The sequence below is a fragment of the Lemur catta genome, chromosome 24 (assembly GCF_020740605.2).
Source record: "Lemur catta isolate mLemCat1 chromosome 24, mLemCat1.pri, whole genome shotgun sequence".
Classification (NCBI taxonomy): Eukaryota; Metazoa; Chordata; class Mammalia; order Primates; family Lemuridae; genus Lemur; species Lemur catta.
Genome location: NC_059151.1, coordinates 9,164,937 through 9,181,992, shown reverse-complemented (window position 1 = coordinate 9,181,992; position 17,056 = coordinate 9,164,937). Strand labels below are relative to the sequence as shown.

The following is a 17,056-nucleotide window of genomic DNA, read 5'->3' as shown; positions in this document are numbered from 1 at the left end:
GTTGAATAAGTAATGATGACCTGGTGAAGTGAAATATGAAGGATTTAGATACAATAGTCTGACCAGGGTTTAGAATCTTGCTGCGGGGCCTCAAATGAAACCAGCCACAAAGTGAAGTCAGCACTTTGAAAGCGGTGGTCACACAAACAGAAGTAGCCGGGATGTCCCTGGGTTCCTGAAAAAAAATCTGCCAATATTGACTTATTTGATAGAAAAGTGCTTTGAGGACAATATTTTTTTTAAAAACCAGGTGAAATCCTTTCACATACATTTGAACACAAAATGCTAAAAGAGAGCAGTTTCCAACAGGGCGTTCGTGTGTACTGGCAGTGTATGAAACATACCTGTCATTAGAGTGGCGGGTCATCAGGTAAGATACCAGCCATGAAATGATGAGTTGTTTTCATCACATAAACCATGTGACTGTTAGTCTTGAGAGAGCAGTGGCCCCCTCAAATTCTAGAAGCTCCTGGAACTTACAAATTTGAAAATTCTCTATTCCCCTAATGCACGTGGATATAAAATTGACTATAAAATTTTAGGTTGTCTTTGACCACCTGAAGGATCAATGTAACCTCCTCTTTTACTGTGAACAGAGCAGCTTTGAGTAACTTTGCTGAATATTTCTTGTGGGTCACAGAAAATTAAAAACAGAGACTTAAAGATGTCACAGGGGTTCAGCAAAGGTTTGATTTTTGTTTGTTTCGTTTTAAGTATCAGCCTTCATCACCTTTTCCAGTTGGATCAAACATACCCTATGCCACCAAGACAACAGGAGACATTTGCAGGAATTCTGTTTTTGCTTGACCCAGAATTACGCCCTCAAATGACTGCACACTGTATTGGTCCAATGCTTATTTGCCTTCCGGGGAGTCTGACTTTTCTGATCACTGAACCAGGACTTTTTCTTACTTAGGGCACCATGGTTATATTTTATTCCAGTAATGAGGAGCTCAGATGTAAATCTCCAACAAGAGACCGTGGGAAGCTCAGGGTTCTCAGAGACAATATTGCATCTGTATCCGAAGCCTGTCCTTTCGAGAAGGTTATCAGCGTTAACCTGAAAGCACACCTTTCAAATCCAGGGTGTTTGCTCCTCGTGTTTGCTTTGCTTTAGTTCTACCATTCCCACCCAGCCCTCCATTGATTGAGGGAAAAGTGAGAACAGTACTATGGAAAGTGATTTTATTACCTGAAATGCTACTTAGGAAAATACTCCAGTTCAATAAATACCCAGACTCAAAACACGCCAGATATTTCTAACAGTGTTGATGTTTATGTTTTCAAAGAACTATCAGTAAAGTCAAAAACCCTTCCAAACTTTTCCACCTGAAATGAGTGATAAATTTTCCCCCCGTGGGTTGGATGGGTTTGGTTCCAGTTTCTTTATATACCTAGTAATAAATGGTCTGTTATGCTGCTCAATTATACGATAGATTAGTGGGTGGATAGATGCAGAGTGAGGAAGGCAAAGAAATCAGAGATCATTTCCCGCTGAAAGGCCACAGCCATGTTATATAGCTTTTGAAATAGATTTGAAATTAACCTATAAAAAAAGGCAATAAATGTCTGGAAAAAATTATAGCAATACGTATGTGGACTGTGGGAAGTTTCTATAAGTAGCTGGTCTGATGTTTCACTCCTTCCCCCCAGCTGCTCCTGACTCGGATGACGTGGCTCTCTACGTGGGGATTGTCATAGCTGTCATAGTCTGCCTGGCCATCTCTGTAGTCGTGGCCCTGTTTGTGTATCGCAAGAACCATCGTGACTTTGAGTCTGACATTATCGACTCTTCGGCACTCAATGGGGGCTTTCAGCCTGTGAACATCAAAGCAGCAAGACAAGGTGAGTTGGCGTCTCACATCACACCCTGTGACCGATATACATGAGCTGTTTCCCTCTGTGGCTTCGGTGTCAGTGACATTTGGGTCGTCCAGTTCAAGTAGAACGCAGGCTCCAAAAAGTCAGGGATTTTGGTCACCTTTGTTCATTACTGTGTGAATGTCATTCACCTAACAAAGTTGACCAAGTACACAAATCATCTTGTTTCTTTTCTGATGGGTCACTCTGTCATACTTTTTAACTTCTGTTTGGAAAGATTACACTGATAAGTTGATCGATTTCTTGAGTCTCCTTCCCCCTTTGACAAGACATCTTGTATCACCGTGAATTATTGGTTTATCAGCGAACCCAAATCCAGTATACACAAGGGAAACTACTACTTCATAGTCACGTAGTGGGGCTTGTTATTTATTCAGTCCAATCTGTTGAAGTAGCTAAATGCCTTAGGTATGATGAGTAGTCTTCAAAGCAAAATATGGAATGAACTTGCTACTTATTTATAGCCAATAATGAAATGGATGCGAGTTATCTGATTGCCCTGGTTTTAGCAGAGCCTGAGAGTGTATCCATCTCCAGTATTTGCTGAGCTGCGTTGCTTTTGGCTCAGAAAATGAGGGGAGCCTGAGCGATGTAGGTTGGCCTGAATGGAGACTACAAATAGAACCTTTTCTCTTCTGACCCAGATCTTCTGGCCGTGCCCCCAGACCTCACGTCCGCGGCCGTCATGTACAGAGGACCTGTCTACGCCCTGCATGACGTCTCAGACAAAATCCCGATGACCAACTCTCCGATTCTGGATCCACTGCCAAACCTGAAGATCAAAGTGTACAACACCTCCGGTGCCGTCACCCCCCAAGATGACCTCTCAGAGTTTACATCCAAGCTGTCCCCTCAGATGACCCAGTCCTTGTTGGAGAACGAAGCCCTCAGCCTGAAGAATCAGAGTCTTGCGAGGCAGACCGACCCATCCTGCACCGCGTTCGGCACCTTCAACTCTCTGGGAGGTCACCTCATTGTCCCCAATTCAGGTAATTCCTAAAGGTTTCAATTGCAAAGATGCAGCTGGAAATACGTTTTTTTTGGTTTTTTTTTGCACCGAAATCTTTCGTGTTTGTTTTCACTAGGCCTGAAAAGTTCAATGTGACCTAACTCAAATCTACTTTCAATGTAAGACCGAACGTTCCTTCAGAAAAGAAAATCAGCAAAACCATTTATCTTCCCCCAACCAACTCTGAAAAAACTTCCTCTGGAAATAGTACATGCACAGTCCCTTTCTGTCGGGTGTAATTTAGAACTATCGTTGACCTTCTTTTTAACAGAACTTTAGAAGGTAACATGGAACCAGGAGCCCTCCCTGTTGTCATTGTACTTTAAAAGCACAAATTAATTAGCAAACACATCAGTTGGTTCCATTCCAGTTTACTACAGGAAGCAATACTTCATGATAATTTTTAGATCATCAGAAGATATCATATTATCAAATCTTCAATTAGTAACTCTTTAGCATATGGTCTTCAACCTCAAAGTTTTGATAAGGTACTCACTCCTACCTCTAATATATCATCAGGTGTCCTTCTGTAGTATTATTTAGTTTTAAGTTTACATATTTTTTTTCTTCATATAAGCTTCATAAAGGTCATTAGTGATGAACTTAATTTAATGATTGGTACTGTTGAATTAAAAATTGGTATCCATTAGTATCCATTAGTATCCAATAGTAGTAATAGATTTGGAACCATGGGTCATAAGAGGGTTAATGTCTTCCTCTCTGAATGTTAACTCTTTTGGACAAGATTGTAGTTTGTAAATATAGCCATAAAAAGCAACTTGATTGACCTACAGTGTTAATATCACATAAAAAAAATATATAACATCTATACCATCAAGTAATATACAGACCAATGGGTCTTCAGGCCTGAATATGAAATTGTCTTTGATTCTTCCTCTTACTCAGCCCCTCATTTCAATGCCTTGACAACTTTCACCCCACACCTTTAAAAATATATTTTAACAAAATTGAAATATTTGATGTATCATTTGTTTCTATATATAGCTGAGATCATGTACTATATAAAATATTTCTTTACTTTTTTCCCATTCTCATGCTATTGCATGTTCTTTAAAATCATGATTTTAAATATCTGCATAATAGTCCATCAGTGACTACAAAAACATACTTGATTGTAATTCGATTATTTAAACATTTTAAGTATTCCCAAGACAGTTCTTTTCCCCATGATATTCATTGGATTCAGCCTTTTTTGCCCATTTCTACACCTGCCACGTTTTCATACGTGAATTATTACAAAGGTTTCTTAAGTAGTAGGGAGGGGGCTAGCATGTTTTAAATACTTTCTGTGCTAGGCAATGGTGACCAGACATTATTTTATTTAAGAGACCAACAATAGTTACTTGTTCCTTTACATGCATAATTCTGTTTCTTCCCCATCACAAAGATGAAGCTACCTTTTGTGTTTGCATTGAAAAAAATAAAAATTCTGAGGCTTGGTAGACTCATGCGTGGTCTTCCTGCTTTTACACTGTGCCCTCCACAAATCGACAATCTACTTCCCACAGTACCATGGCTCTGACGTTACCTGTTATTTTCCTTCTCACGAAGGTCGTGGCTCAACATCTTCAACCAGTTGTGCAAAGACCTTTGAATAACTAACCCCCCAACTCTCCATTCTTTATTCTTGACATTTTTCCAACATGGTCAAGCAAGTTTTCTTACTGCCCTGTGCTGATTTGGCATATTCTATTTCCTTACTGATTAAATGATAAATGACTCAAAGACAAGAGCACTATTTTTTAGCTCTTGGCATTCACAATAGTGCCAGACACGGAACTCACAAGGATGCACCATCGATTTGTATTGAGCGGAATTAAACTGAATTTCATGGAAATAAAATGGTGGAGTCAAACATCTACAGAATGCCACCACCTGAGTCACTCCTTGTGGTCACAGTGAGCGGTTCAGGGCAGTGGTTCTTGCAGGGTGAGACCCAGACCACTGTCTTGGGCATCACCTAGCAACTTGTCCAACTGAAAAAATCTCCTGCCCAACCTTCCCACCTTCTGAAGCAGAAACCCTGGTGGTGGGATCCAGTAGATGCGTTTTAACAAGCCCTCCAGCCAATTCCGATATAAGCTCAAATTGACAAACCCCCACTACTAGCAGTTGACTTAGAACACAGCTCAATCCAATAGTCCTACAAAATGGCGCCAATTAGCAACAAAGTAGAAAAACCCTTTGACCTGCTGTGACTAAATGAGCAGTTGCTATTCACTTTCTAGTGTTATGCATCCTAAAGCTTCTTCCCCAAATCCACTGTGGTGGGATAACACGGATGCTAACAAGATAGTTCAGAAATAAATGTTTATTGATACGGTCGAAGCTAGCATTTCCCTGACTTTGAATCTTGTGGGATTTTTTTTTTTTTTTTTTGTTATTAGAAATGATGCATCATGATGGCTGATTGACATTTTGGGCGGTTATTGGTTTTCCCCTCGTTTTACAAGGAAAATAACAGTGGAACCATCTGTCTATTCCTTTAAAAAAAAAAACAACAGTTTAAAAAATGACATCATTGCTTTAAGTAATTCCATAAGAGTCGAGAGGGAGCTGTGGTCACAGGCCAGTGTGGAAGGAGAGCCCAGCAACTGTGAATATTTACATGTCTTTGGAGAACAAGAAGCAAGTTTATGGCTTACGTGGTCATGGAATCTCCTCATTGCCTTTTACTTGCTGCAAAAGCATCCCTTGCAGTTTCCTTTTGATTCATGGGTCTTACGTGACTCCTTTTCTCTTTTGCTATTTAGGAGTCAGTTTGCTGATTCCCGCTGGGGCCGTTCCCCAAGGGAGAGTCTACGAAATGTATGTGACCGTACACAGGAAAGAAACTATGAGGTAAATATGCTTTTTCTTCTGATGTCCTGACTTTATCCATGTCTAACTTTGGAGGAGAATTGTACACTGGAACCAAGAAACCCAACCAATTTTTTTGTCTGAGTGCCCTGCTTCTGGCATGCGTTTTTTTTTCCCCCCTAGACCTACACAAGGTCAAGTTTTACTTGATCTTTGAAGCTGCAGACACTTCTGATCTTGAGAGTGGGTAGAAGGCCCGAGATCTTTTCCCAAATGGACACGTGGCCATATTCATTGGAAAAAGGGCCAGGAATGTGATCCCTACACTGTCCAAAGAGACATGTGGGTGGACACAGAGATGTCACCTGCATGTTTTCCGGTTCAGGAATCCAGCCTGCTCCCATTCTAGGGTTAAAGGTCACAAAAGATTGGACAACCCCTTAACCCCTGACCTGCCACGCCCACCACCTCGGCCTAGCACTTAATTCATCCCCACAGATGCCTCCTGTTGGGACTGTCTTCTAGCATAAGTGTCGCCAACTTCCTTCTCACGTTTAGTGCTTACAAAGTCCATACTTAGGCCTTTCAAAATGGGGCTAGGGTTGATTAAAACTAGATCAAATCAAAAGGCGCTGTTTGAAATGTGTCATAATCATAAAGATTTCAGTGTGTTTTTTTTAAGTAAAAGTAACAAGAGGAGTTTAGAAGTCCTAAATTCAATGTTCAGTGTGGCCTCCTCTTGCAAATCGTACACAGTCTCTCCTGATCAGCTCCCATAGAAAGCGCGTGTGTTGGATAGTGCTCTGTAGGCCTGGCTGAGGAATGCTTCTGAAGTACACTGAGATCTTGAAATAGAAGATGCTGTTAAAACAGAGATCCTCGTCGTGTCATTGTCAATGTTGTTCCCAAGGGGAGCCGCATGGATCCCTCAGTCCTGAGCTCTGAATACAAAGCACAAGTGATAAACGTAGACCTAGGTTATCATTATAACGCATTAGGCCTTTTCATTCCTCTCACCCTCAGGAAAACATCCTTTTTTTTTTTTTTTTTTTTATTTCAGCTCATCATGGGGGTACATAAGTTTAGGTCATTTTTAGTCTTGTTCTCCAGTAGCCAAAATTGCTCTTTTATTATGCCCTCGGGTGGAGATATCGGTATTTCTAATCAGCCCCAGAACATTTTTTCCTGCAGGTGGTATACTTTCACCTTCATAAACACCAGCCTGTCTAAGAAAGTAATAAAGTTGCTTGAGTATTATTCACACTTTAAATTAGAGCAACAGAAAAACCACTAAAAGGCTTGTATTTGCTTGCATCAAATATTCATTTTTTTCATTCCCAATGCAAAGCAACATTCACCGGCCCTCAGAGCTCCCTTCTTTTGCAGCAGGAAAAAAGAAGATGACCAGACTCCAAGACCTCTTTATTTATTTATTTATTTATTTTGCTTCTATGATTTGTTCGGAGTGAAGGTTAGCATTAAGTCCGTCCCTCCATTGGGGCCTTCCCCGACCTGGACATTTTGTTTAAACGGAAATAAGACTTGGCTTGTGCTTTGTGCTGAGAAACAGGGAGGTGCTCTGGGTCTCTTATTTTCCCTGCAATCAGCATTATCTTCAGCTGAATATCAGATTTTGAGGGGCTGCCGCAGGCCTGGGCTGCAGCTGAGCGGTGTGTGCTCATGCTGGCCTGCTCTGCTTTCCCTCCCGGACTGTGGTTGGCACCCTAACCAGGACAATCGTGCATTTCAGACGAGGGAAAGAGAAACCAGCAAACGGATACAGCTACACGATCCTGCTTTTAGGTTGCTCTGTCTGTGACGATAACGAAAAGGAAACTATAAATCACTCCTCCCCGTGCCTGCCACCTGAAGTTAGGTGCAGAGGCAATGGCTCTGTTGAATTTGGCATGCATCGAAGAAGTGCCGTTGATAAAAATGAAACTAGAGAAACCTCCAGAACTCAAAAGAGAATTTGCACCAGAGACCATGAGAGAAGGTGCAGACACGAGACGTCCTCGCTTCACTGATTTGCTGCTGTGCACCAGATGCGTTTTTAGTGTAAAAACACGATGACGAGAATGAGCTTTAGGACAGAGTCATTATACAAAGCATCATTGCCATTTATTCAGCACACTCTTATTTTCATGCATTCTACACCACACTCTGCAAGGGATGATGAGGTCCATTTTACAGATGAAGAAACTGAGGCCCGGGAAAATGAGGTTGCATTGCCACAGTTTCACAGTTAATAACTGAAGGAGACTGAATTCCGACCCGGATTTTTTTTTTTTTTTTTTGAGACAGAGTCTCACTCTATTGCCCGGGCTAGAGTGCCGTGGCGTAAGCCTAGCTCACAGCAACCTCAAACTCCTGGGCTCAAGCGATCCTCCTGCCTCAGCCTCCCAAGGAGCTGGGACTACAGGCATGCGCCACCATGCCCAGCTAATTTTTCTCTATATATATTTTTTTAGTTGTCTGATTAATTTGTTTCTATTTTTTAGTAGAGACAGGGTCTCGCTCTTGCTCAGGCTGGTCTCGAACTCCTGGCCTCGAGCAATCCTCCCTCCTTGGCCTCCCAATGTGCTAGGATTACAGGCGTGAGCCACCCCGGCCTCCGACCTGGATTTATCTGAGCCTGAAGCTCTTTAGCTTCCGAATGTCTATCCTCCCCCGAGCCCCCATTGCAGAAGGAAGCCAGGCCTCTGCCTTCTCCTTACAGGGCTGGGTCCCCTCTCTGTGGTTCCCTCAAGGCGCTTTCTAGCCTCACGTGACACCAGATGGAACAGCTTCTGGAGAAGACTGTGAGGATGTCAGGAGATGGGGATGTCACTTCAAGGCATTCGCAGGGACACTCTGAGCATTATTCTGTTTTCCTGCTCTCTGATTCCTTTTCTTGTGTCCCCAACTGGGTGTGTTTCCAGCTGGACGGTGTCCAGCCGGTCATCTGCAGAGGGGAATGGTCTGAAGGGAGGCGTGAACTTAATTACATGTGGCATGGTGAGTGTGACAAGCGAAGCCATATCATCACTGAATATGCTCGAAGAGAAAGCAGACTGGCAGGTGAACGGCCCGAGTGAGCCACAGAGGGGGGACAGGCTGTGCTCAGGCTTCTGTCCCTCCCGCCTCACAGCTCTCCAGAGAGGCCACAAAGCCTTTGTTTGTCCCCGTGGATACAGTTTCCACAATTCATGCCACTAACATGGGCCATTTTGCCTGGTTCCTAGTAGCAGTTTAAAAAAAAAAAAAAAATGAACCTGATTCAGACTGAATTTTTGCCTGTTTTGGGTGCTTATTGAAAAACAATTTCAGTGCAAGATATGAAAGTTAATTTTCCTCTTTCTCTGCATTCTGTGCTTGCCTAGCAGTTTTATCAAAAGGTGCAAAAAAAATCCATTTAGAAATTGCAGACATAGAGGTAAATAGGACACCTTCGTGGAAACTGGGGGAGCCAGGGGAGGTGTCTGAGCAGTTCAGGGGGGACACAGGAATAGCAGCACTTTCTAAAGATTGATGTGGTGACAGTGTGTGGGCTGCACTGATGGAGGGCACAGAAAGAACCTTCTGGAAGTCGGGGGCCTGGCGTAGGTGTAAGGAGAGAGGTGGGTGACCCAGGCCTGGGTCTGAGGGGACAGAAAGGGACGTGTGTTTCAGAAGAAAAGATTTCACAGCGAGTCAGAGGAGTTTCAAAGGAGGGACACAATGCACAGGATGTGCCCAGGAATCCAGCCTTGGGCGCTGGGAGAGCTGGGCGGGATGAGGGGTCAGAAGCTTCAACTGGTTTGGGGGGAGAGGACAGACTCCAACGTGGCCGCCTCCAGTCCAGAGAGTGTGACAAAGGCGGTGGCTTCCTGCTAGACATGCAGGAGTGAAGTCAGGGAAGGGCAGGAAGAAAAGAACTTGGGGGAATATTCCTATGAAGGTTTGGGTGTAATGAGGGCAACGAAACAGAACGTGCCAGGACAGGATAGCAGGTAAAGAGTTTGCTCCTAGCTCAGTGTTTAACTCACAGTGGCTCCCACTGGCTATTTCTGAAAGCACAAATGTTTGCAAGGGCAAATAAACAAACCACGCTGTCACAGGATCTCAAAAATCAAAGGTAAAGAGAGCCTTTAAGATGGAACTTCAACACAGAGCTGTTACTAAAATTAAAATGAAAAAGGAAGAGAAATTAAAAAAAAAAAGTTATTGGATTTGGCAACTTCAGGATATTGGTAGCCTTTAGGATTTTTTTTTTTTTTTTTTTTTAAAGACGGTCTCACTCTGCTGCAAGGCTAGAGTGCAGTGGTGTCATCGTAGCTCACAGCAACCTCACACTCCTGGGCTCAAGCGATCCTCCTGCCTCAGCCTCCCAAATGCTAGGATTACAGACGTGAGCCACTGTGCCTGGCCTAGGATTTTTTTTTAAGTTGGTGAAATCCCCATAGAAATGGTTTAAGGCATGAGTTAGTGGTGAGGCAACTAAAAGTAGCATATATATCTACTATGTATAAATATTGCAAAAGTAATTCATTAGGATAAAATTCCTTTATGTAGGCAGTCACATAGGAGATAGTTTTTATTTTAACATGTCATTGCTTAGTACTTCGTAAAATAGTAGTGGACATTATTATTTCTCAGGGAAAAACTCAGTGATATTTCTCCTTTAGGTAGAAATTCCTTTCTCATTCACGAGTCCCAAGTTCCTTAGTTTGAAGAAATGGCTATAAAATGACCAAAGATAGGGGGTTAGTGAGTCCGGGTACATTTAAATCTTATTCCCTCACCGTTTTTGACAGTTTCTTGATTGAAATCCTACTTATAAAGAAATACTTCAAGCGGTTTATGAAAACACATTGTTTTCCATGGGAGGAAAAAATTTAAATAAATGGATGAAAAGCGATAAGAAAATGGGAAAAGTCAGGTTGTAAAAGATAAGCTGAAGTCAGGTGAGCAGTTAGAATATAAAATATTTGATGCAATTCCCAACACGTTTTCTGGTACGAGGCCATGAATTTACTATTTCTGAGCTTTTCAAGAGGGGAACGTGTTGAGTTGTAAGATCCACCACGTGTCTGAGAGGAAAAAGTTAGGCCCAGAGGAAGCTCAATTATTTCTTCTTTGGCTCCTCATAAAAAAGACATTTTGTTAATATAATGAACAGCCCCCTTAAAATAAAAACAGCAGTGAGTTTCCAGGGCTGCTTCTATTAGCATCCTCGGTGCAAGTAGCAAAGCACAATGCTTGACTGTTCTGGCTTAATTCATGGATAGATTTTTGGCCCGTCTAGGGAAACGGTGGCATGCCCTTCAGAGTGACTTCCATAAATATTATTTTTGCACAATTGAGCTTTTGATAGCAAGCGAGTTGGATATTCCCTGTCAGCTGGCTAGAGTGCAAATATTTCAAGTTGCCTGTTATGTGTGAAGGCGTGTGCTCTAAAAGGCAGCTGAGCCTGGGGTTGGGATTGTCGCCCTGAGCCATCTGACAAAAGACACGTGGGTTAATAGAAGGCATCTCATGTCCACCCAGAGATGGATGGAGATGGATTCTTTGCAAGAAGTTTTGAGCCGGCTCTAGTGAACAGACAAGAAAAGTTTATCGAGGCCCTAAACCCATATACGCAGCCCAAAGTATACCACTGTATGAAAGAAATTAAACGACTTGTGATTGGAATCTGGCTTTGCTTCCGACTAGCTCTGCATCCTTAGGAAAAAATGTCGCTATCTCTAGATTTCAGTTTCCTTTTCTGGAAAAGAGGTAGTATAAATACTTTAAATACCTTACACGTGAGCCACGAGCAGCAAATGCAATTGCTCATATGAAAGTTTTGTAAATTGTGCACTTTTGTGGAGAAGTTCTCCTCACTGATAAGAGCAAGCAAAGGATGAGAAAATATCTCCAACAGGAAACTGAAATTTCTCTGTGTGGGCTTAGAGCCCAGGCAGCATTTATGGTGATACTATCCTCTTTGGACTTGAAAGAGCACTTAAAATTTTAATCATTATTTTTTGCTGAATTTCTACTTGCTGCTTCTGCAGCTAATTTTTGCTCTCTGTTCATTTCCATATCATCCGCAATTAATAGTGACAGACTGTTTTGCTTGAATAGCTTAGATAACACACGAGACATAAAAGAGTGAAGCCCTTCCTTGCAAAACTAGGAATCAGAAATATTTAGTTTCTACTGTTTTATGTATTTGAATATCCTCCCTTTATACGCATAAAGAAAATGTGAAATTAGACACTGTGACATTTGATTTCGCAAAATCTTATCTTGCTTCAGTCACCCCTGTATGCTCAGAAATAATTCCAATTTCAGCACTACTTCTTTGATAATATAAGAGTTGTACCGTTATTTCTTCTTTGTTTTTCATTCCCTGTTATGAATTCCACTTCACTACTTCCCTATTCATTACATTCTTGCACCTCACTGGGTTAATAAATTCTTTTGACACCTACTGCCCCTCCTTCCTCCCTCCTTCCCTCGCTGAGTCTCCTAAGAATGGTGTACATCAATATTGCATGCCAGGGGTGTGCTTGGAGGGTCCAGGCTTGACAGCCCCCCAGCCCAGCAGGGAGTCTCTTTCTCCCTTCTGTTCCAAGCCGGTGATGAGCTGAACCCCTCCTCCTTCCTGCCTCCAGCAGCGGCTGCTCACACCAGATGGAGAGAGAGATGTTTCCAATCCCCAACTATAGTGCAAGGGCCCCTTAAAACGGATGCTACTTTTGTCTCCTTCCTTAAAAGTTTAATGCTCACTTTTTAAGGTGCACTTGTAACTCAAAGGTAAGAGTCGTGCTCAGAAAAAAAAAAAATGCAATCATTGCTTTTTTCTTTTCCTCTTGGGGGAGGAAAAGTAGAATTAAGCAATAAAAAAACCACTGTTTAAGGCAGATGGTGTTAATATTAACTATAAAGTAATGAGATCAGAACTTTACTAATGTTCTAAGAGAATAAATTTTAGACCGGAAGGAGAAGAACAAATTGGGTTAAAAGGAGATGACAACCAAGGAGGTAAAGGGGGGATGGTAATGAGGTCTCAAGCTACTGCCATTAGCCCTCTGATTCCAAATACAAGTACATTCCCCAGTACTTAGATAACTTCAGATTTAGGAGAGAAACTGTGGTGTTAATCAATGAGATTAGAAATGACATTAAAAGGTGGAAAGCAGGTAAAAATTGTTTCGGATTTTTAAATAGGAAGAAAGAAAAGCCATAAGTTGGTGAGATCCTAGTGCAATTTTAGAACGAGAGAGGAAGCAGTGATAGCCGAGGATTATTAAGGGGAAAATATGCCAAATTTTAATTGAGTTATTAAAATTGATAATAGTCAACTGTGAGAGCTTTGAGATTTGAACTTGCTTGTGAGCTACCAAGTTCACGGCCACAGTGTTATGGATACTGATAAAAGACACAAGACTCTTGGGTCAGAAACAAAGGACTGTTCATTACTCACAGCAGTAGCACTCTGCAGTACAGAGTATCTTCCTTTTCATGTCAGTTTCCCAAGCTCCAGTTCAGAAATGGCGGCACAAATAGGGTTGTATGACATCTACACACTCAGTGGCTATTTGTTCCAGAAAAGGACCTTGAGCACAGGGTCTTTTATAATGAGAAGTAGACACCACCTTAACTTCCAAGGCCATTCCTATACAAGCATCCTTGAAAAGACATGAAGAAACATGAGAAATCCATGGAGAATTATCTTCCAACAATATTAAAAATAATAATAGCTGCTACCATTCATTGAGTGTTGAATGAGGGTACGCATAGATACAAACTAAGTTTTAGATTATGTAATCATATATAAACTGTAAAGACTAGAGAAAAATCAATTTCAAGTGGCCATTGCCATTATAAAAGAATTTGATACGTCTCTTGTAATAGTCATGTGAATGAGATCGAACAATAAGAACTAGACAATGTCCATTTTAATGGGTTAATGTTTGGTTGAATTAAGTAACTTTAAGTGATGGTGTCAGACTGGAGAGTGGTTTCAAGTGGCATCCTTAAAAAGGTCTCTCCCTTCGCCCTATTCTTGCGTTGCAGTGTTATCAGTGGTTGGAATGAGAACATAAATGGCAGGCATATCAGATGTATGGAGGATAAAAGATGGGAAGAGATAGGCAGTATTTGGAAGAAAGACATGGCAGGAAGAAACAGATGGCCTAAAATGTACCCTGAAATAGTTTAGGTGAAATTAGAAAGCAAAACACAAATTTCTGTGCATGCGTTTAAAAGCCATCACGATAACCATAAATCTATACAGACTTGGTTTAAGAGCCGTTCATGTTAGGAATACTAAGAGTGATTAGATTTAACAAATCTCTTAACTTCCTTGGGGCTTCATTGCTTCGTTTTGTAAAGGAGAAGATTAAACATACCGTCTCCATCTTCCCATATAACTGGAGACTGCCAACTAATATTCATAAATAATTACTTGATTGACAATAATCTAAAGCAACCATTTTGTGAGGCATGCAAAAAACTACATACTCCACGTCAAAGAAAATAGTAGCCTTCCTCTCCTGTCTACTTGAGTGTTGAGTTCAAGATGCTCCCACTTGAAGGAGGACATCGAAACACTGAGTAGCATCCGTATGAAAACAAAGATGGAAACGTAGGAAGAGATCTGGAAATTATGCCTTTCAAGCTGAGGTTGAAAAATTTGAGGATGTTTGGTCTGTAGTAAAGAAGACTTTAGAGACATCGTATCAGTCTCCAAATACGTGAAATGAAATGGGATAGGAAAAAGGGAAAGGATATTTGGAAAGAAATTTCAGGAAGGCAGATTGTGTTCAGTCTAAGTAAGAATGCATTGTAAATTTGGTTTGATAATAAATGAGGTGACTTTTCGGTGGGCTGTCATTCTGGATGTGTCTAGAATACCAACCACATGTCGGCCATGTTGTATAAAGGCTCTGGTATTGGGTGGAAGGTGGTGCTTGACGAACTCTGAGGACTCTTCTAAAGTTGTGAGTCCATGATTTTGAAAGCTGTGCTCTTCTGATGGAATAGTTGGAGTATTGTTGTTGAGAAAGAATTAGTTTTTGTGTCAGCGCTAACTAGCACTTGTCAGTGGTGAGACTTAGAATAGTCTACTCAACACCTCTGGGATTACTTCCTCACAAACCAGCTGACAGGCTGAGTTATTTATCCATTTTCTTGTTGATTATAATCTTGTTAGGGAAAGAATTTAAGGCAATCAAAATATATGAAAATAAAGACTTTGGATCTTCGAGGTTCTTTCTGCCCAGATTTTCTGAGCATGAAGGATACAAGTAAAGAGACCTCATTTTCAATTGCTGTCGAAATACAGTTCTGTATTCTTTCCGGTCACATTTGAAAGAACGAATCTTCTGTCCTAGCCTGAATTATTTCTGAAAGTCATTTGGACTAAGTTTAGCTCTAGGGTGTCCTCATTCTGAAGTGATTTTTTTTTTTTTTTAAGTATTTTTCAAGTTAGGTCCTAAAACCACACAAGTATTTAAAACCCTGTGAGACCGATGGCGGGTATTATCAGAAAGGCTGGTTATGTAACTTCACAAGGACTATTCCTTCCCATTCCGTCCTGGAAGTATCTGGATACGAATTCAGAGGAAGCTACCAAAGGCTGATCTGTGTCTAAGAAAAGGGTATCTGAGAGATGCTGGGAATTTTATCATTACCATGAAGGCCTCCAGTCTTGAATGATCAAAATCTTTGATGTAAAGAACATTTAATTCTGCCCCACACCCATCACCCAAAAAAAATCTCCAAGAGAAAACTACTGGAATTGTTTGTGTAACTTTAGATCTCAGATCTCAAATGCATTGTGCAAAAATACTACAGAAATATCATATCTCTGCTCTCTGTTCTCTGCTCCCACCAGGCCGCCCATGGAGGACTGTCAGACGCTCTTGACCCCGGTGGTGAGCTGCGGGCCCCCCGGAGCCCTGCTGACCCGCCCCGTCATCCTCACCATGCATCACTGTGCGGACCCCAACACCGAGGACTGGAAGATCCAGCTCAAGAACCAGGCAGCACAGGGACCGTGGGAGGTGAGCGAGCGTTGGGGTGAAGACGAAATGCAAGGAGCAATCCATGCAGATTAGCAGGAAGCCTTCTACTTTTACAGCCAAACACGGATGGGATTTTAGCTCACACTCAAAATGAGAGCGAGAAAGAGACAGATGCACAGACTAGATCCCGAGCGCTTGATCTTCTCATCGATAGGCACAAAGAAACTGGTGCTCAGGCATTAACTAACTTATAGGAAAAGAGCACTTAAGAGTCTCAGACAAGCCCCTTTTGGAATAGAGTTGGAATATAGACACTGTGCATTAAGAAGGGAGACACAGAAATAGTAGTTAATTTGCAGAGTAAATAGTTAATTTGCAGATAGAGACATGTTGTACCTGCATCAGAAAATGCTAGGCACTTACCTGCAGAATAGTCCCTGGGATATAGTCCTTGTGAATCTAATCTGGGAAAACAAAAAGGACATATCTCCAAAGCTCCACTAGAAGGAAGAAAATGTGTGGCATCTTGGCTGTCGGTGGCTGTTGCCATTGTCGGTGCCTTCAGCAAGTCCCATTCCTTACATCGGATCCTTTCGCTCAGAACCTGTATTTTGAGAATATGTTTATCAAAAAATATCAAATAGGCCGGGCGCAGTGGCTCACGCCTGTAATCCTAGCACTCTGGGAGGCCGAGGTGGGAGGATTGAGGTCAGGAGTTTGAGACCAGCCTGAGCAAGAGCGAGGCCCCGTCTCTACTGAAAATAGAAAGAAATTAGCTGGACAACTGAAAATATATAGAAAAAATTAGCCGGGCATGGTGGCGCATGCCTGTAGCCCCAGCTACTCGGGAGGCTGAGGCAGGAGGATCGTTTGAGCCCAGGAGTTTGAGGCTGCTGTGAGCTAGGCTGACGCCACGGCACTCACTCTAGCCCGGGCAACAGACCGAGACTCTGTCTCAAAAAACAAAAAAACAAACAAAAATCATAAAACCTATACTATATATTTACATAAAATTTTGAATACATAAAATATGAAGTTATACTATATCAAGTATATTGATGTAGTTTATGATTCGTTATGGTATTGTTTTAGGAAAACATGTTTAGGAAAGATATATATATGAAGATTCAAGCTCTTAATATTTTAGGGGGGCATAGTATTAAAGTTAGAAGAGTAGCAGGGCAGCCCTGGGATTACCTGGAGGCATTTCCTTCCCATGGGCGTGCTCTGGCCTTGGCCATACGAGGGGACCCCTCCTTGTCAGGGTGTATGAAATAAACAATGAATGTGCTGTATCTTGAATTAAGACCATACTGAACCAGATCTAACTTTCATTCCATTTAAGCTTTAAATGATCTGGAAAACATCT

General features: G+C 41.7%; 1 protein-coding gene across 2 annotated transcripts in view; it reads left to right on the top strand.

Moving 5' to 3' along the window:
* Window positions 1–17,056, top strand: part of UNC5C (unc-5 netrin receptor C) — a 344,945-nt gene that overhangs the window by 303,145 nt on the left and 24,744 nt on the right. For both annotated transcript variants that reach the window (XM_045536735.1, XM_045536736.1), the window contains 4 exons: window positions 1,654–1,845; window positions 2,526–2,870; window positions 5,665–5,752; window positions 15,558–15,726. In XM_045536735.1, the coding sequence (XP_045392691.1) occupies window positions 1,654–1,845; window positions 2,526–2,870; window positions 5,665–5,752; window positions 15,558–15,726 (794 nt within the window). The remainder of the gene's footprint in view (window positions 1–1,653; window positions 1,846–2,525; window positions 2,871–5,664; window positions 5,753–15,557; window positions 15,727–17,056) is intronic.